General features: G+C 51.1%; 2 protein-coding genes across 4 annotated transcripts in view; one reads left to right on the top strand and one right to left on the bottom strand.

Moving 5' to 3' along the window:
* The window catches only part of EPHB2 (EPH receptor B2), a 108,751-nt gene extending 92,175 nt beyond the window's left edge, over positions 1 to 16,576 (top strand). The window contains exons 7-16 of one of the 2 annotated variants that reach the window (XM_051786325.1): positions 234 to 396; positions 984 to 1,092; positions 1,206 to 1,273; positions 3,376 to 3,498; positions 3,871 to 4,118; positions 4,716 to 4,931; positions 7,588 to 7,737; positions 10,007 to 10,200; positions 12,271 to 12,426; positions 15,489 to 16,576. In XM_051786325.1, coding sequence (XP_051642285.1) covers positions 234 to 396; positions 984 to 1,092; positions 1,206 to 1,273; positions 3,376 to 3,498; positions 3,871 to 4,118; positions 4,716 to 4,931; positions 7,588 to 7,737; positions 10,007 to 10,200; positions 12,271 to 12,426; positions 15,489 to 15,597 — 1,536 coding nt within the window. In that variant the 3' untranslated portion in view covers positions 15,598 to 16,576. The remainder of the gene's footprint in view (positions 1 to 233; positions 397 to 983; positions 1,093 to 1,205; positions 1,274 to 3,375; positions 3,499 to 3,870; positions 4,119 to 4,715; positions 4,932 to 7,587; positions 7,738 to 10,006; positions 10,201 to 12,270; positions 12,427 to 15,488) is intronic. The other variant, XM_051786326.1, reaches the window with a different exon arrangement.
* Positions 1 to 20,111, bottom strand: part of LOC127470628 (coiled-coil domain-containing protein 81-like) — a 165,760-nt gene that overhangs the window by 47,633 nt on the left and 98,016 nt on the right. The gene's annotated exons all lie outside the window — the stretch shown is intronic.

The raw sequence follows: 20,111 nt of genomic DNA, 5'->3' as shown, positions 1-20,111 counted from the left end.
CACACTGGGCCTCTCCACTGTCCTGGACTGTCCACTGTCTAGGACTCAGTTTTCTTGTGAGAGGCATCCAAACACTCTTAGCTCTTAGCATCATGGAATCAGAGAATATTTAAGGTTGGAAAAGACCTCCAAGATCATTAAGTCCTACCTTCACCCCGATGCCCACTAAACCATATTGCCAAGTGCAATTCTGAACTGATTTGTCCGACCACAGATTTGTGTTTCCTTGGCAGGATCTGAGCGAGTTGAACTCGACCACGGTGAAAAGCCCCACCAACACTGTGGCAGTGCAGAACCTCAAAGCTGGCACCATCTACGTGTTCCAGGTGCGGGCACGGACTGTGGCCGGGTACGGCCGCTACAGTGGGAAGATGTACTTCCAGACCATGACTGAAGGTGAGTCTGTCACCTCTGGGTGAAGGTGACATAGGGTCCAGAAAGCCATGGAGATGCACTGGCAGAAGTGCTGATCCCCTTGCTGTCAGCCCCTTTAAGGGTGTGTTGACAAGTCATGTGCATTTATTCAAGACCTGGAGAGAGGCTTGGCCATGGTGGTCCATGCAGACAATCCCGTAGTTGGGTCTGATTCCTGCCCAGCTTTCCTGCCATGGGGATGCCTCTGCTTAGCTGGAGTTAGAGGAAGCAAACTTTATGTCTTCTGTGTGCCCAGCTGGTGATGACAAATGCAGAGCCAGCTCTTAATTTTCTAAATTTGTGCTGCTAAATAAAACAGGCCAAGCCAGTTTTCCAGGCCTGAGGCCAAGGACGAGGCACAGCACGTATCCATGGGACTAAATCTTCCTCCCAAAAGGGGTAGCTCCATCCAACCTGCCTACTTGGGGCACATCCCAGGCCTGAAACAGCACCACCTTGTCCTGGACCAAAGGAAGCAACAGCCACGCAGATGTGGTGGGCTTTGCTCTGACCTTGATGAGCTTGTGAGGGATGACACAGTAACCCACTCCCTCTTCTTTGTGCACCAGCTGAATACCAGACCAGCGTCCAGGAGAAGCTGCCGCTCATCATCGGCTCCTCGGCGGCGGGGCTGGTGTTCCTCATCGCCGTCGTCGTCATCGGCATCGTGTGCAACAGGTAGGTCACCTGAGCATGCCAGGGCTGGGCAGGAGGTGGTCCCTGGGGGCAGGGTGGCAGGGCACGGGGGTGGGAAGGGCCCATGCTGTGCTCAGGTCTCCCTTCCTTTCCAGAAGAAGGGGCTTTGAGCGCGCGGACTCCGAGTACACGGACAAGCTGCAGCACTACACCAGTGGCCACAGTACGTACCGAGGGTCCCCGCCCGCCCGGGGGGGCCGCTCGCTCTTCGGTTTGTGTTCCTGTTCACTCATTCCTTGTTCTGGGGGGGGGGCTCAGGGGCCTCCTGGGGTGTGCATGTGTGGGCAGGAGCATCCCCTCACCCAGCCCCCTGATCCCTGCCCTGATCCCCAGCCCTGTGTGCTGGCCGGAGCCAACCCCTGGGTATGCTCTGCAAACCCCTGTGACATCCAACACGCCCCCTGAAGCCTCACCCTCTTCTGTGCTGCAGCTCCTGCCACCACACCATGTCTTGCTCCTCTGTCTCCTCAGCTTTGCCCAGTGGGCAGCAGTGAGACCCCTTCCCTGGCCTGTCCCTCTCCTGCAGAGTGCTGTCCTTCTGCAGGAGCCCACACCCCTTTGCTAGAGCCCATCCCAGTGCTCCCACCTTCCCAGTAGATAGGAGCTGTATCTACGTATAGGTATATAATACAATACCTAACATGCCCTCTCTTGCAGCCTCCCTCTTCCAACATCCAAGTGCAAGGCACTCCCTCAATCCAGCATTCCTGCTCCCAGCCTCACTGCACACCCTTTGCCTCACCTCAGTGCATCCTCCTTCCCCCATCCCAGGAAGTGTCCAAGGCCAGGTTGGACAGGGCTCGGAGAAACCTGAGATAGTGAAAGATGTCTCTGCCCATGGCAGGGGGTGGAACGAGATGAGGTCATTTAAGATCCCTTCCAACCCAAGCCATTCCATGATTCTGTGATTAATCCCTGCCTGCATGTCCCTGAAATTCCTTTCTCCTCCCTCACTAGAGACACATGGCTCTAATCTTGCTTTATTCCAGTCTCAGTTGTTATTTTTCCTTGTGTTCCACTTGTAGCTTCAGCATTTCTGCCCTTTTAATAACCTTTTCCTGTACAAATCCAAACCTTGCTCAGAGCATGGAAAAAACACCAGTAGTGTTCCTGCTCAGGACTCACTGTTGCTTCTCATTTATCTGGGAAACACCTCCCAAAAGGCAGAGCTCTGAGCTGCAGCCCTGTGGCCCTTACCACATTCTCCCTTACCAGGATAAATGACACTTTTCAGGAGAGATTATGAAAATGCAGCTCTCAGGTGTTTGTCAGCCCAGGCTGTAAACACACATTCACACATTCTCCTGGGCCTGGTGTGGGACATGACAGCTCCAGGCTGGGGTGGCATTGATAGCTGTGCCTGCACCACTTGGTGCCATGGGATGCACATGAGCTGCTAAAGGGCCTGAGGTGCCTTTTAACCACTACCACACTCAGCACAGCTGTCCAAGGCTCAGTCCCTGCTCACTCCCCAGCAGTGATTGCTGTGGGGAGACTACAGCAAATTGCCAAAGCCTGGGTAGCCTGTGAGCATTGCAGAACCCCCCTGAATCCAACCAGCATCCTGGAGTTGGGACTCATGCTCTGGTGCTGTGTTGGGCTTCTTGTTTAGTGAGCTGTGAGCTCTGCTCTCCATATAACCCCCATTTTGGAGTGAGCCAGAGGCCAGAAAATGGGTATAGAAAGAGGAGACCCATAGGTAAGAGCTGTCCCACAGGTAGTGTGGGATGTGGCAGCAGCAGTCCAGCCTCACCAGGTCCCATGGCCATTGCCTTTCCCAGGACATGTCACTGTGTCCTCTACTCTGCCCAGCAGGAAGAACTTGGTGCTTGCAATTTTCCTTGTGTCCTCCACAGCTTGTCTTGGCCATTTTGGGGCTCCCAAGAGGAAACCCAGCCTTGGGTTACCTGTCAGGAGAACAGACTGGACTGTCCATTCTGCTTGCACTGCCCCTGGAAGGGCCACAGACTTCTCATGGAGGAGTCAGTCTGCAGTTTGCACTCTGAGCTCACAACATATCCCCTCACTACCCCAACAATGATTTGTGAACTGATATTCATTAAATACAGCTTTAATAGTCCTATGAAACATGACTCTGCATGTTCCTTCTCAAACTGTTTCTCTGTTTCTGCTTTGTGCCCTTGATTATGCAACTTGCTGAGGCAGAAAGACCCTCAAGCAAACAAGTTTCTCTTTTCCTTGATGCCAACAACCTGTTGTTCCAGTTGCATCCAGCTATCTGACTCTCTCCTCACCTTTGTGCAGTGACTCCAGGGATGAAGATCTATATTGATCCCTTCACCTACGAAGATCCCAACGAGGCTGTCAGGGAGTTTGCAAAAGAAATCGATATCTCCTGTGTCAAGATCGAGCAGGTGATCGGGGCAGGTAGGTGACCTGGGAATGGCTGGCTCCCCTCAGCACCACAGGCTCCTTCGTGCTCCCAGGATCAGGTGAGGATTTAGCCTTACCTGTACTGGGAAGACTGGTGTTTACTGATGTCTTAGCCCCAGCCTGGACTAGAAGGAGCAGTGGGGTCCAGTGCTGGCGAAACATGAACACCCACTTCCCATGTGCAAATAGTCCCATATCCAGTGCTCCTCACAGTGATGGGTCTACCTGAAAGGGGGGTCTTTGGTGTGGAGGAGGGAGGAAGCAGAGATCAAGGGGTGGGTGGCAGCTCAGGGACGTGCAGGGCAGACAGGGCTGGACCAGTGGGAGCTTGTGGGAAGCTGACAAGCCCAACCTGTCTGTCCACAGGGGAGTTTGGTGAGGTGTGCAGTGGGCATCTCAAGCTTCCTGGCAAGAGGGAGATCTTTGTGGCCATCAAGACCCTCAAGTCTGGTTACACGGAGAAGCAGAGACGGGACTTCCTGAGCGAGGCCAGCATCATGGGCCAGTTTGACCACCCCAATGTCATCCACCTGGAGGGTGTGGTGACCAAGAGCTCTCCAGTCATGATCATCACCGAGTTCATGGAGAACGGCTCCCTGGACTCCTTCCTGCGGGTACGGGATCCTGGGAGTGGGCAGCTCCAGAAACTGTGCTGGGACAGAGGAGGACTGGGGGGAAGGTTCCCTTCCCAGTGCCCTTCCCTGCCCAGTGTCCCCTGGAGCAGCTGCTGCATAGTCCAGAGGTCTGTGGTTTGGGAACAGAGGTGGAGGTGCCACCTGTTCCATGTCTCATCCTAGGGAGAGGCTGTGCCCTCCTGCACACCCACAGGTGCCTGTACAAACTGGCACAGAGGGACAGTCTGACGGGGCTTTAAGACAGCAGGACTTCACCTCCAGCTGCTCTGTCCAAGTATTTCTACTTCTGAGCTTGAAGTGGAAAATTGACTGTAGAAGGGTGATAACAGGAATAGATGGTCCCTTCTGAGGCCTCCTGTGCAAGGTGGGTGCACCTCTGGGTGACAGCAGCCACCATGGTGATGCCCTTGGGGTGAGTGGGGGTGAATTCCAGCCCCTGTGAGCTCTCCACTCCCCTTTGGAGGGAATGTACACATTCATGGCAGAGCTGTGTGGAAAGACACTCCTGGTTCTTTGCCTGACCGTGCCAGGCTGTGTTTTTATCCTCTCACATGGTCTCCTCCTCTGTTCCCCAAGCAAAACGACGGGCAGTTCACGGTGATCCAGCTGGTGGGGATGCTGAGGGGCATTGCTGCAGGCATGAAGTACCTGGCAGACATGAACTACGTGCACCGGGACCTGGCTGCCCGAAACATCCTGGTCAACAGCAACCTGGTCTGCAAAGTGTCCGACTTTGGCCTCTCCCGCTTCCTGGAGGACGACACCTCTGACCCCACCTACACCAGCGCCCTGGTAACGCTGCTCTTCCAGAGGGAGGGGTGGGTGGGAGGGTGAGGGAAGGGGCTGGAGAGGGAAAAGAGGGAGGTCGCTTTTCCAGGGCGTCAGCGGTGGAAATGAGGTCCCAGATGGGAAAGACCAGTGAAAGAAATGGAAGAAGATTCTCTCCTGCAAGGTCCTGTCATTCCTGGGGGTAGCTGAGCCTTCTTCCAAACATATGTATCCCTGGTTGGGATATATATCCCTTAAGTGGGATCATGCACTATACCCACTCAGTGGGATCCAGCTGGGGTCCTTTGAAATGCTGCCCTGACAGATTTGTTGCCAAGGCAGCAAGTGTGGGGTTTTTTTGTCATCACTGTCCAGTTGTGCTGCCCTGCTGTCCAGGAATCCATCATCCTTCTGTCCAGGAATCTGTCATCCTTCTCCATGTCATGTCACAGGCTCAGCCCCAGGAACGACAGACTGAAGTGTGGATGCATGCTGGGCATTCATCCCAGCAGTACTAGATACTGATTCTCCAGAGAATCTGTATAAATTAGACAGAAACATTCCTAGAAATGACTTCATGAACATGTAACAACTCCCCAGGAACACCCACAGTGCCAGTGACACAAGTGCCACCAAGGACTCGTGGCCTGTCTCAGGCTACAGAATGTTCCTTGGGACCAAAGGATTGCTTGAAGACTTGTTGCTCAGTGAGGCTGTAGCCAGGACTTCTCATAAATATCACACAGCATGGCTCTGGAACAGTGCAACAGGATCAATGCCTAGGACAAGAATTCCTGGAAATTAGCGTTGGTATTGCTGGAGGAAATCATCCCTCCTGGGTCTTTTGAAGCTGCCTGGCATAGCTCTTAGTGAATTGTGTCAGCAGCTGAATACCAAACAAACACCAAAAATGTGAGGGTTTATTTTCTTCTGAACCTGTGTAGCTTCAAACATCAACTCTTCCATCTTACACAGCCTTAGAAACACTGATAATATTTATTTTTCATACCATGTTCCTCACAGCCAATTAACTTTCCCTTTGTTAAGTAAATACATGGTATTTATTGCTGTTCTCTATCCCTGTTATTGTGCCTGTAGCTTTTCTCTCTAATAATGAATTTGTCACCCCTAATTTATTCATCTTGGACTGTGGGCACTGTGGCAGGACATAGATTATCTGTAGTGACAGAATATGTGCACCTGCTGCATCAGAGAACTGGGAGGATCTTCCTCTGCAGAATCCCTGTCCTGGGATGCACAAGTGGGTTTTATTGTCACCACCCCTGGTGCCCAGGGGTGACAACAGCCACAAGCTGTGGCATGGGAGGTTCAAGGCTGAAGCCCTGGGTCAGATCACCACAGACATGGGAGGTCTCACTGAAGTGAATTCCTCTACAAAGAACCTCCAAAGTCTGTAATTTCTACTTTAGAACCTCTCTTTTATATATTTTTTTTAAACCCACTGCTTGCCATGAGCTCTGTCAAGAGTCTGCCTGATGGAGGGGACATCATGCTTGGTGGGGAGTGCTTGGTCTTTCCCTCTTGTGGAAAACAGAATATTTTGCCTGAGATCTGTGGCTGTGAGAAGATTAAGGAACATTATCTTTCTTCATTATTCTGGCATGTACTGGGGCTGAGTCCTAGGAAGCCCTAGGAGACCCTTAATAACACATACCAGTTATTAACTGACAAAATATAATGTCCTTTAATCTTCTCCCAGCCACAAAACATAGACAGTTTTGCTTAGTTTTCAGCACAGGGGAAGAATTTCCCTTCAGAATGTCCCTGGAGTGAGTGGCTCAAGCCCAAAGCTCCCGGAGGGAAATCAGGAGGATGGAAGGGCTTAAGCAGAGCATGGCTCTGTGTGTGCCACTCCTGTGTTCTTCAGGGGTTGACTCCCCTGTGTGGGGAGTGGAGAGCCCTCATTTCTCCAGAGCTGGATGACAGAGCCCCCAGTGCCCACCCAGTCCATCCCATTTCCCACCAGTGACCCAGCAGAAGCTGTTCACTCCATCCTGGTCTCCAGAAACAGATCCTTCTGGATCATGTGTATCCACAAACAGACTGAGATACGAGGACTCCAGCTCAAAAATGAGGTACCATTGACTTCAAGGAGCTATTGAAGGCTGAAGGGGAAGGTGTTCTAATTCCATATATCCTGCTCTGGAGGTAGAGAGGTGACAGCAAAAGGATGCAGGGAGATCAGTTTGGATTTTCCTGTGTTTCTAGACTTTAATTTTTCTACCCAAGTCACTACTAGCACCATGGGCATTTCTCCATGCCAAGGAAAACTGTAGCAGGAGGCAGGTGGAGGGAGCTGGTCTTGTTTAATGTGATGAAGAGGAGGCTGAGGGAACCCTCTAAGTGACCTGGAGGAAAAAGACAGACTTTTTGCAGTGGCACCAGATGATATAATAAGGAGTAATAGGCAAAAATATGGCTTGTGAGGTGAATAACAGGAGAGTGGTGGGACAGGTCACCAAATGGGGAGAACCATCATCACCAAAGGCTTCCCAACTTGGCTAGACAATCCACATCCATCCTGAAGTAGCCTGAGAGATAGTCCTGTGGTCTCTTCCTTCTGGGGTTTTACCAGAATATTACAGGCAAACATTATGGACACTCATGTTTTCGGCTGCTCTCGCTCCTTCTGTTCCCATCCCCTGTCTCCTCCCTGCAGGGTGGGAAGATCCCCATACGATGGACAGCTCCTGAGGCGATTCAGTACCGCAAATTCACCTCAGCCAGCGACGTGTGGAGCTACGGAATCGTCATGTGGGAGGTGATGTCCTACGGAGAGCGGCCCTACTGGGACATGACCAACCAGGATGTGAGTTAAGAAACCAGGGGCAGAAACACTGAAACTGGGGGCACTGCAAGGTGAAAGCGTGGCTACAGCCTGTGGCGTGCCCAGAGCCTTCTCTGTTGAGGGAGATGTGTCCAAGGTCGACACCTTTGGAAGAAGTAGTGGGGATAATTTTGGGATTTGGTCTGGTCGCCTCGTGCTGCTGTGGCAGAGGCTGGGGACTGCTCAGCACCTACTGCAGCAGGACAGGGTTAAGGTGAGCAGGTCCTTGTGTGATGCTGCTGCCCAGCCCTGTGCCCCCTGTGCCTCCCCTCCCCTCTGTCTTGGGTAGATGTAGAGCTGGGAGAGGGGTCAACTTGCACCTCCTGGGAGAATCCCTGAGAAGAAGCCAAGAGCTGCACAAAGCACATCAGTCATGGGATCATGTTGGAAGTTGGAAAAGACCTCTGAAGTCATGGAGTCCAACCATCAACCCAGCACTGCCATGTTCACCACTAAACCATGGCCCCAAGTGCCACATCCACACACCTTTTGAACCCTTCCAGGGATGGTGACTCCACCACTTCCCTGCACACCCTGTTCTAATGCTTGACAACTTTTCCATGAAGAATTTTTCCCTAATAACCAATCTAAACCTCCCCTGGCACAACTTGAGGCTGTTTCCTCTTGTCCTGTCACTTCTTACCTGTGAGAAGATACCAACCCCCACCTGGCTCCACCCTCCTATCAGGGAGTTGTAGAGGAGATGCCTCTGATCAGACCATCACAAGCCCTGTGGGGTACCACCATGTCCAACCAGGGCAGGGAAGGGCGGGGAGGATTCCTCCCACCTGGCACATTTTGGCAGCAGTGGTGCCAGCCCCCATGTCTCAGGTCAGCCTGCCCAGCACCTTGGCCACGCACAGCAGTGTCTGGAGAACCTCCCAGTGCATTCCCTGCCTGAAGTCACCATCCTTCTTAAACCCTGCTAGATCCCCCACCTCACACTCTGGATTGCTTGGCCATCTGCCCTCCCTTGGAGGGAGCCTTCTACTGCCACAGCACCTCCAGTGCCTCCTCCCCACCAACCATTCCCTACCTCTTTCCCATTCCCAGCTGCAGTATCCCTAATTTTCTCTAGGCAGCCTTTCTGCTCAACAATATATTCACCTCCCCGGGTATGTCCAGCCCTTCCCCAGGATGGGGACACAGCCCTGGGGTATCCCACCAGGCAGATCTCTGTCCTTGGAAGTGTGCAAGACATAGCCAGACAAAGTCATGGCAGCCTTGATCCCGTGGTGAGAGCAGCCAGAGACATCCAGGTCCTTCCCCTGGATCCCTGAGGGAAGTTCTGTCCCTCTTCCTCCCCTTTTCTCTCATTCCCACAGAGAGTTGGTCATTTCAAAATGCTGCTCCTGATTTCTGCAGTATCCTCAGGTCTGGTTTTTATCCTCACTCCTGGGTTTTGTTGCCACACAAGCCTGTTTGTGGTGCCCAAGGCTCCTTCTCCTCATCCTTCAGTGCCCGTGCTGGGCATGGCCTAAAGGCAGGAGAATCCTGCCTGCACCTACCTCTGTGAGAGGAACAGATATTCCTGGAGGGTGGAGCAGCTCCATCCTCCTCCATCACCCAGGAGAGGATGGAGGGCTGCAGGTGCAGAGTAACAGGGATATGGGGAGATCCTTGAAGAAGATCCTCTGGCCTTTGTTCCTCTGCTGTTTCCACTGGACGTTGCAAGACCGGGCATTTTCCCAGGTCGTGTGGAGCAGTGAGGAGACACCCAAGCCTTGTGCCAGCCCAGATCTGCAGCCTGGGCTGCATCCCCTGGCACAAACCTCTCACTTGATTGCTGGCAGGAGTAGAAAACCACTGGAGGAAGGAAAACACAGGGGCAGCTGCCCTGTCTGTAGGTCACAACCCTTGACTGGATGGGGATGTTCTCCTCCCAGTGAGCTGCTGGGCTGGGTACCCGTCCAAACACATCACCCTGACTCACCTGCCTTGTGGCTGGAGCTGTGAGGTCACATATCCCAGCAGGGATGGTCTCCATCCCTAGATCAGACTGACCACCATGAGCAGCCAGCCAGGCTGGGTGTCAGCTGAGCAAGGCTGGTGTCACCTCCCAGGACACTCCTCACTGGAATGCCAAGGGCTGTGAGTTAAGTGTGTGGTGGGAGGGGGTTGGAGGGCACCAGAGAGCGCAGGCTGCAGCAGGGCTGGTCATGCCAGTCACCTTCAGGATCCAAGAGAGGGAACACTGTGAATTAAGTAGGTTTTATCCCAACTGCACTGATCTCTTTTTCCCCTCCTGCAGGTGATAAATGCCATTGAGCAGGACTATCGGCTGCCACCGCCCATGGATTGCCCAAATGCCCTTCACCAGCTAATGCTGGACTGTTGGCAGAAGGACCGAAACCACAGGCCCAAATTCGGGCAAATTGTCAACACCTTGGACAAAATGATCCGAAATCCAAACAGCCTGAAAGCCATGGCACCTCTCTCCTCTGGGTACATGTCTCTGCCTTCCCCTTGTTCTCTGGCTCCTCTGTGCAGTCCTGCTGTCCTTGGGTCTTGGTGGGCACCATCTCTGCATCTCTCTAGGAACTGTGTTAGAGGCAGCTTGGCCTGTGTTTAGTCCTTTACAGGGTGGGCATTGAAAGATCACAGAATCCCAGAACAGTTTGGGTTGGAAGGGACCTTAAAGCTCATCTCATTTCACCCTCCTTCTATGGGCAGGGACACCTTCCACCAGCCCAGGTTGCTCCAAGCCCCATCTAACCTGGCCTTGGACACTTCCAGGGATGGGGCAGCCACAGCTTCTCTGGGCAACCTGTGCCAGGGCCTCCCCACCCTCACAACCAAGAATTCCTTCCTTACTATCTAATTAAATATCTGATGTCCAGGGCAGAGAGCTTGGAATCACAGAGATTCCTGTGACTGGCAGTCTGTGCAGATGTCAAGGTCACTCTGGTCCCTCTCCTTGGACGGGTCTGGTGAACACAGACAGCTCGTGGACAGTGGACCCTGCACACAGAGGAGCATCTTGGGTTCATGTACATGTGGGTGCTGGAGGAGTGTGGTTGCTCTGATTGCCCAGTCTCACATTCACAGAATCACAGAATCAACGAGGTTGGAGAAGACCTCTGAGATCCTCAAGCCCAACCTTTGACCCAGCACCACTTTGCCTATCAGCCCATGGCACTGATGCCACATCCAGTCTCTCCTTAACCACCTCCAGGAATGATGACTCTGCCATCTCCCTGGGCAGCCCATTCCAGTGTCTGATCACTCTCTCTGTAAAGAATTTCTTCTTAATATCCAAGCTAAACCTACCCTGGCACAGCTTAAGACTGAGCCCTCTTGTCCTACTACTGGTTCATAGGAGAAGAGCTCGACCCCCCCCTGGCTCCCCCCTCCTGTCAGGGGGTTGCAGAGCCAGAAGGTCCCCCCTGAGCCTCCTCCTCTCCAGGCTGAGCCCCCCCAGCTCCCTCAGCCTCTCCTCATGAGACTTGTGCTCCAGACCCTTCCCCAGCCTCGTTGCCCTTCTCTGGACCTGCTCCAGCCCCTCCATGTCCTTCCTGAACTGAGGGGCCCAGAACTGTCCAGAGCACTCGAGGTGCAGCCTAACTAACCTTCCATGGAGCCAAATCAGCCTCCTGAGAAGGTTTGATGCTTCCCAGGGCTGGCTGGGATTCCCCAGCTTGCTGGAAGTGCTGCTCCTGTTATGAGAACGGACTTTCTCCCCTTGTGGGATTTTAGAGCTACATCTCATAATCTCTGATGGCTCTTGCCTTTCCTCTATGAACTGATCCAGAAAGACTGATCCTGATGCTCTGTACAGATTTTTTTCCCCAAAAAAAAATTTTTCCAAAACCCCCACACCTTTTCACCAAAACCCCCATATTTTTTCTAAAAAAAACCCCAAAATTTCCCAAAAGAAATCAATTTTTTCCCCTCCCAAACCCATATTTTTCAAAAAAAGACGTTTTCACCCCATTTGTTTCTCAAGACACCACAATCCCCCCCCCAAAAAAAAAGCATTTTTCCCAAAACCCCACAATTTTTCCAAAGAATGCTCAAATTTTTTCCCCCAAACCCACCATTTTTTTCCCCAAACCTCCCATTTTTTCCTGAAACCACTGTGTTTTTTTTACATAAACCCCACTATTTTTTCCTAATAAACCCCTTTTCCTTCCTAAAAATCTCTACTTTTTTTCCCCAAACCCCCCATTTTTCTTCCAAAACCCCTTTTCCCCCAAAACATGCACATGGAGCCAACTGGGAGTCCCTTGGGTTTGAGAGGGGGAGGGCTGGGATCTCCCAGGTGTATTTTGGGGTCTCCCAGGTGTATTTTTGCATCCTCCAGGTGTGTTTTGGAGGTATTTTGGAGTTCCTGGGGACTTCTGGGATCCCCCAGGTGTATTTTGGGGTCCCTCAGCAGAACAAAGTGTTGTCTACGTGGTAGTTCATAATACCCTGGGAATGATGCTGGTCCAGGTGCCTCCAGCTGCTGGAGGGTGCAGGGACAGTTGTGTTTGTGGCTCTTGGTCTGCTCATTGCCTGTTTTCTGTGTTCCAGGATGAACCTCCCCCTCCTGGACCGCACAATCCCGGATTATTCCAGCTTCAACACTGTGGATGAATGGCTGGATGCCATCAAGATGAGCCAGTACAAGGAGAGCTTTGCCAGTGCTGGCTTCACCACCTTTGATGTAGTATCTCAGATGACTGTAGAGTAAGTGCCCAAAGCACAGGGAAAGTCTCAGCAGTTTAACAGCAATTGTTTGTTGCTGAATTAGCTTTATTTTCACATTTCATGGTTTTACTTTTGTAGAATTTGTTGCTTTGTGGAGCCACTTTTAGTCTGTTCAGTTTCTGGAGGCTCCAGACTTTGTGTCCTCTGTCTCTCTGCACTTGCAGAGTTCATCTCCACATCCCCACTGTGAGAATGAACACCCCCCCAAGGGTCTCCAGAACCCCAACATGGAACAAATGGAGAGTTCAGGTGGCATCAGAGTTCTCCACCCACTCAAGAGCACATTTATACTCTGCAGTCCTCTCGGGTGTGTGGTGTACCAGGGATGGAGACAATGAAGTTCTGCCTAACAAAGGTGTCTGAAAGTCCAGACCATGGAATCACAGGGTGGGAAAGGTTGGAAGGGACTGCTGGAGGTCATCCAGTCCAACCTTCCTGCCAAACAGGATCCCCCAGAGTGCTTTGCTCAGGGTGGTGTCCAGATGGCCTTTGGATATCTCTGGTGGGGGGACACTTCACCCCCTCTCTGCACAGCCTGTCTGGTGCTTGGGGACTGCACACCAAAGAAGTTCTTCCTCATGTTCAGGTGGAACTTCCTGGTCATCAGTTTCTGCCAGTTGCCTCTTGTGCCACGGCTTGGCACCCTCAGGCAGAGCCTGGTCCAGCCCCTGGCACCTCCCCTCAGATATTTACATTCCTTGATAAGATCCCCTCTTGGGGGATGGTGACAAGTTTGTTCTGCATTGTCCTGCATCCACTAAAAACATCCTGCAGTGACAAATTCTGAGCAAGCTCTTTGGAGAAAGCAGCTGAAATCCATTTGTGGTGGGTTTGAAATCATTTGGGGCTCTGATGCCTCTGCTGAAAGGTCTATGGCTGATTGCACTTTGCTGTAGAAACCCTTAGAAAGGGCCAGGCATTAAAGCCATCTGCAAGTGCTGTGATGTCTTCATGCCTGGTGACCAGGAATGATTTTGGAGTTGGTGCCTTAATCCAGATTTTAAATCTACTACTGAGTCAGAATCTGTTCACACAAACAACCTTTTCTGGCTCTTTGTTCTTATTTGCTGCTGGGAAAATCCCATGGCACTTCTGACTGTTTCAGCACATCTGTGGTACAACCCCAAGACCCTGGGGATGATTTTGGCACAATATTTTCTGTGTTCATACAACAGAAGGAGGGTCCACAAGATCTGAAGGGTAGAGAAGAAGAACTTTGACTAAAGAGAGACATCAGACCCACACTACAACCCAACCCTGCCTGGGTTGTGCTGTTCTGAGTATCTAACAGTAAACAGTTCTGCAGGCAGTGGAGCCAATGCAGCCTGTTCTCTCACAGACATCCTCAGTGTCCCTTAAAAGCCACTTCTCCCAGTCCCTTACTACATCCCTTACTACATCCCTTACTACATCCCTTACTACATCCCTTACAGTGTCTTCCAAGTGCCTTCACCACAATCACAAGGGCGTCCTCAGCTCGTGTCCCACCAGGTTTGACAAACCTCCCTTCCACATTCCTCCCCTCCTTGGCTGGATGTTTAACAGAGGGAAGGACAGTCCAAGTCCTTTTTCCTTGGCAAATCATGGTGCAACTATTCTTGACACCACCACCTGATGTTTACCTGGTCTTTGCAGAAGCACATAGTCATGGGAGTGGAGCTGCTGTTTTGTTCAGACTTGGACAGCCAGCAAAGGGTAAATGTTTCCTGAAGACTGATTTGGTTCCCCAAATCCACATGGTTTCAATGCTAGAAAGATTTCTTACTGGTTGTCTGCAGGCTGGGACACCTGGGCCACTAAATTATCTGCCAAGAATCCCAGACTGGTTTGGGTTGGAAGGATCTTAAAGCCCAACTCATCCCACCCCCTGCCATGGGCAGGGACACCTTCCACTAGCCCAGGTTGCTCCAAGCCCTGTCCAACCTGGCCTTGGACACTTCCAGGGATGGGGCAACCACAGCTTCTCTGGGCAGCCTGTGCCAGGGCCTGCCCACCCTCACAGGGAGGAATTCCTTCCCAGTATACAATCAAATATCCAATGTCCAAGGCAGAAAGCTGGGAATCACAGGGCTGTGCAGAACCACAGTCCTATCCTGGTTTACAGAAACGAGTTAAGAATTTTTTTCACCTTTCCTTGGAGCTCCTCTTTGCTCTTCTTTGCCCATTGGCTTCCACTCGAAACCAGGCAAGGGTTTTGCCACACTTCCCCTCAAAAGTCTGTTCCTAACACTCAAGGAGAAAAGGCACCTGACAATCCTCAGAGTCAGGTGTGGGTCATGTCCATCCATCCCCTGATGGGAAGAACATCTGAAGAATTCATGACTGAGGTTTGTCCACCAGGAGGGAGAATGCAAAGGGGAACAAGCACAGCTGGAGCCACAAATGGGACCAGTTTAGAGTCACACTCACCCTCTTGCCATGACCTTTATTTCTCCCAGATGCCCAATATCTATAAAAAACAGAAGCACTCCAAAAATTAGATTACCATGATTTAACACAGAGCACAAGTACAAAAGTTGATCATTTCATGGTCCTGTCAGATGAAAGGAAAAGCATCAAGAACAGCACATCATCTGCACAGGAGGAGTGAGATCCACACTGATGAGGGACAGGACACCCTGGTCCTGTGTCTCCAGGGATGGAAAAAAGGTGTCACAGAATGAAAGAGAATCCAAAAAAAATGGCACAAGAGTAGAAAATTCCAGGCAAGTTGACTCAGCAGAGCCCTGGGCATTTGGTTTCACAGTCTCTGTTGAGGTTCCAGGACTCTGAGGGTGCTGCAGGTGGGTAGAAAATGCAAAGATTGGAGGATAAGCCAGAAAAAGTAAAAGAGTAGAGGTTCCACGGGGTTTGCATCCATTGGTTGCATTCGTGGAAGAAATCTGTGGAGACTTCAGCTCCCTTCTCAGGGAATCATAGAATTACAGAATGGTTTGGGTGGAAAGGGACCTTAAAGATCATCTGAAATATCATCTGTGATCTTATCCTGTTGTGAGAAAATATCTTCTGATGTTTGTGTTTGTTTTCTTTTCCTCCCAAAGGGACATTCTGCGAGTTGGGGTCACTTTAGCAGGACACCAGAAGAAAATTCTGAACAGTATCCAGGTGATGAGGGCACAGATGAACCAAATTCAGTCTGTGGAGGTTTGATGGCTGCGTGTCCTCCTCCTCCTCCTCCTCTTCCTCAAGGCCCTGCTCCCCTTCACCCCTGTAATGTCCAAGCTCCAGTTCTTGAGTGTTCTGCATGGACCAGAGACAGGCAGCTGCTCTGAGGATTAGGGCAGCAGGAAGGAACACCCTGTCCTCAAAAAAAAGGTCACCAAGAGCTTCTAGAATTTAAGTAATGGAAAAAGGGAACAAAAAAAAAAAAAAGACAATTATTTTGAAAAACAAAAACAAAACAACAAACTATGAAATATTTTTAAATAATAATAAAGCAATTGCATTCTTGAAAAGGGCTCCAAGACCAATGGGAGTCTCCAAAGGAAGAGAAAAGAGCAGCTTCATGTTTCCCCTTGCACAAGGCTGCTGCAGCTGGGCCGAGGCACCTCTGGAGAGATGAGACTTTTTCAGGAAGAGGAATGCAAAGGAAGGCCACAGAAGCACATCCTTTCCTCCCAAGGGCTGTGGCTCTGGGAATGTCATGCAGCCCTCCCCCAAAAGCCCCTGTGAGCAGATCAGAGGGGGAAGAGCTGAAGCTCTTTGGTGCTGTGGAACCAAGTGTGTCTCAGAAACTGGTGGACTTCTTCAAAAGCTGAAGACTTTTTTTTTTCTAAAAAAGGAAAAAACCACCACACACAACAAATAAACCAAGACTTAGAGGAGGCTGTTTCCAACACAATGAGAAGGAATCTGTAAACGCCTTGGGTGGGAGGGAGGGTGGGGATGGGGAAAAAAAAAAAAACCAGTCCTTTTTTTACATCTCTTATTTTCTCTTGTCATGGAACAGTTTTGTGAGTGACAGTTTCCTAAAGGGTCCGTCCACCCACCGTCCAGTGGCATCGTGTCTCACACATATCACATGCACAAGACTTTTAGTGATGTCTTTTCTAGGTGCCAATGATCTTTTCCCCAGAGGACTCCCCAAGTACAGTATGTAGTAGTTTTTGATTACAGACGCTGACGTGTACCTTTGTTTTTCGGTTGTCATTGTTGGGAGATTTTTGTCCATTGCTTTGTTAACACCAGTTTGTGAGTTTGGGGGTTGGAAATTTTTTTGGTTAGTCGGTTGGGGTTTGGTTGGTTTGGTTTGTTTGTTTTGGTTTTTTTTGACGAAAAAGAAATGACATCTCCAAGCATCATATCGTCCAAGAACTTAAAACCTCTTCCCCGGGGAAGGAAAAATTGCAGCTCATTGACAATGTGCCAGGAGAAAAAGGGTTTTTTATATGCACATTCCCTCCTGTTTGAGTATTTGTTCTTTTCCACTGGTCGTGGCATGGCAGATGTTTGTGGCTTTTGGGTTTGCAGTTGTTTGACAGGATGAAAAGGCCACCAGTTCAATTCAGGGGTACTGATGCAGGGCTGAGCCAGCACCAACAGAGGGTTTGGGGGAGGGAGAGAGGGGAGGGTGGCTGGGTTTTGTGACTCTCCATTGTCAGAGCCCTGTGGAAGGGTCTGGCTGCTGGGAAAAGTGTTGGATTTGGTGCCTGCAGCACAGAAAGGTGGGGAAGGCCAGTCCTCCAAGAGGAGCTGGGAGTTTTGGAGTGTGAGTTGTGTGATCTGGTTCTCTGCAGTTCCCAAGCTGGGCAGGTGTGCTCTGTGCCATTTGGGGACCAGTACCTTACTTAGAGATGATGCTCTGGGAGCTCTGAGGCAGCTCCAGTCTCAGCCCTTCACCTTGAGGAGAGCCCAGGGCAACAAAGGCAAAAACCTCATCCCAGGTCTGCGGAGGCAAAATGCTGTGGCTGAAGCTGAAGGATCAATCCATGGGTTTATAAATAACTGAAAGAAATTCTTTGGTTACTGAACAGGTCTTTGGGATGTTTAAATGACACCAACCAAGCACAGGGAGTGCAAATGGGAATCAGGTTGTTCTTCCTGTCCAGCACCACATCATATCCTCTGAAACACTCCTGCCACCACCACCTTCCTGTGGCCACATGTGGCATTTTTCCACCCACCCCCTGGCCATGGCCAGCAGAACTGGTGTTTACAGGCCCCTGTCTGCCATTCCTGGGGTCCTCTCCTCGTTTTCAGCAGCTGAAGACACATTCATTGGGAGCTGCTTGGCTGTATTTTCCAGGAGCTGGATCCAAGAGGAAGTGTGTCTGCTGTGGATGAAAATCCCGAGCTGTCTAGACCTCTGAGGCCAGACATCATCTCCCTGGACTGCTTGTAAAATATGAGGCCATTTATAAAATACTTTTAGCATTTTCCACTTCCAGACCAGATCCAACAACAAAGCCCTTGCAAGTGGCATCAGACCATTCCCTACAGGCACGAGTCACTTCTCCACTGAGCTCCTGCACTGTCCCAAAGTTTGGTGCTCCAGCAGCAGGGGCTTTAACTGGATGAATTGTCCCTCCAGCCCCTACTCATCCAAAAATCTACTCATCCAGAATCCCCAGTGCAGTGCTGTGTTTGTATTTGAACACACATCCCTGGCCTGGCATCAGAGCACACCTGTGGGGAGGTGAACACAGGGCACCCAGGGACATATTCTGAGCTCAGTGTCCCCAGGGCAGCCCCTCTGATGGCAGCACTACTGCCCTGCATTGCTTTCAGGTGGCAGAATTTGGGGGGAGTGGGCTCTGGGCATGGTGTGTGCAGGTGGTACCTGGACATGTCACCTGTCTGTCCTGCCTGTGTGTCCAAAGGGATGCTGGTGATGCCTTTGTGTCCAAAAAACACTTGCTCCTAGTCAGGGAATGGACTTTGAAAGAACACAGAAAAATCCCTGGAGTTGATTGAAGCACACAAAGTGCTTGCAGAGGGCACACAGGGAGCCAGGAGCTTCTCCCGTGTGGGGAGCAGGGAGGACTCTCCCCTGGTGCCTCTTATCTCACGTGTTTGAACAAGGAGCAGTGGTCAGTCTTTCCCAAAGGCATGTCTGGAGCTGTGTGGTGGCACTCCAGGGTGAGGGAAGGATGGTGCTGTGCCAAGCTGTCCTACCACAGCCAACCAGAGACTTGTGTACCAGAGCTTTGCAAGGAGAGCTGCCTGCCCAGAAAAGCAACCAGCAGATTCCTGTGGGGCAGCCATGTGGAAGGAGCACATGATGCCCTTCAGTTGTCCTCCCCAGACAATTCCTGACTGTTCTCTGCCATCCTGTACATTCCTGCAGACACTAAGGAGGAGCAGCACCCCTTCAGAGCCACTCAGGGCTTGGAAGGGCACTTCAGGTCTTCTTCATTTGGAGGCATTTTGTCTTAATGCACTGAATCTCCTCGCTGGCTGCTGTCAGACACATCTACCTGCCAGACCCAGCCCACTGTGAAGGACAGGACCCAGCTCAGTGCCACAGCCCCCCAAAGCCGTGGCAGCCGCCTGCAGGACAGAGAAAGCACATCCATGTCTCTTCTTCTGACCAAAAAAATCACATGATGCTGGTTCTAAAAGGAGCACATCCCCATCTGTTTGTACCAGACATCGCTGTGACATCTGTGTTTGGTTTTGTAGGACTACTGGAGAACTAAAATAGACGTGGTCCAAAAAACACTGCAATTTTCTGCATCCCTCAGCTCTGCTGGGAGCACGAGGAGCTGAGTTCCTGTCAAGGCCTTTGGTTGTGAACACCCCTGGCACACTCTGCAGTGCAGGGCACGGGCACTGGAGTGACTTTAACATATTTATTTCATGGGTCTCCGATGCACTGCCACGAAATGGGAGTCTGATGGCAAAATCCAGTGTGTTCCAAGAGGAAAAGGCACTTGCTGACATTGGCACTGTGAAATCCTGTTGTGCATGTGCATGTGTGGGGGCTGAACAGAAGGGGTCAGGCAGCTTGTTGTGATTTTCACGTTTTCCCTCCCCCTTTCAAGCTACCTCCCAGACCTGCCTTTCTCCTCCATTTCTCCTGCTCAGGTCACCCTGGGGGTGGTGTCTGGTGGGAAAGCTGAGCAGGCTGGAAGTTCTCAGTTGGGTGGCCAGTGAGGAGTTCAAACCTTGCAGAATGTCAGGGAGCAGAGCAGAGAAAGCAAAGCACACGTGGATAGTAAAAAGTTAAAATATATTTAGAGGATCATTTCCAGCTGTTGCCTTTTCCCTGCAGTTGCAGCACAGTGATGTGAGGGAGAAGGGAAAAACAAACCTGTGAGACACAGCAGTGCCACGAGGAACTGTCCTTGTGGTTCTGGGGACACACAAACAGAGCACTGTGAACAGCACATCCCCTCCCCAAATCACCTGCCCTCCCCCCCAGTAAAACCTCAGAGCTGCCTTTCCTAAATGAGTGGACATTTGTGGTTTTCAGCAGCTGAGGAGCTTCTCCTCTCTGTAGTGTCCTCACTACGGAGCAGGAGCTTCCAGAGGCAGCAATCCAGGTCAGTGGGGCTGGCACAGGGTTTGCCACAACTGCAGTATTCCTTTGGTATTGTAATTCCAGTGTGGACTTCCATCCCACAGCTCTGTGCCAGTCATGGCACAGGGTCCTCTCATTGGCATCACTGGGCCAGGACATCTCGAGGTCAGCAAGAGGAGTGTTTGAAGTAGCTGGGGAGAAA

The sequence above is a fragment of the Manacus candei genome, unplaced genomic scaffold (genome assembly GCF_025592945.1).
Source record: "Manacus candei isolate 608988 ecotype Guabito, Panama unplaced genomic scaffold, ASM2559294v1 h1tg000022l, whole genome shotgun sequence".
Lineage (NCBI taxonomy): Eukaryota > Metazoa > Chordata > Aves > Passeriformes > Pipridae > Manacus > Manacus candei.
Note: the sequence above shows the minus strand (reverse complement) of the source record. Positions and strands in the feature narration are given on the sequence as shown.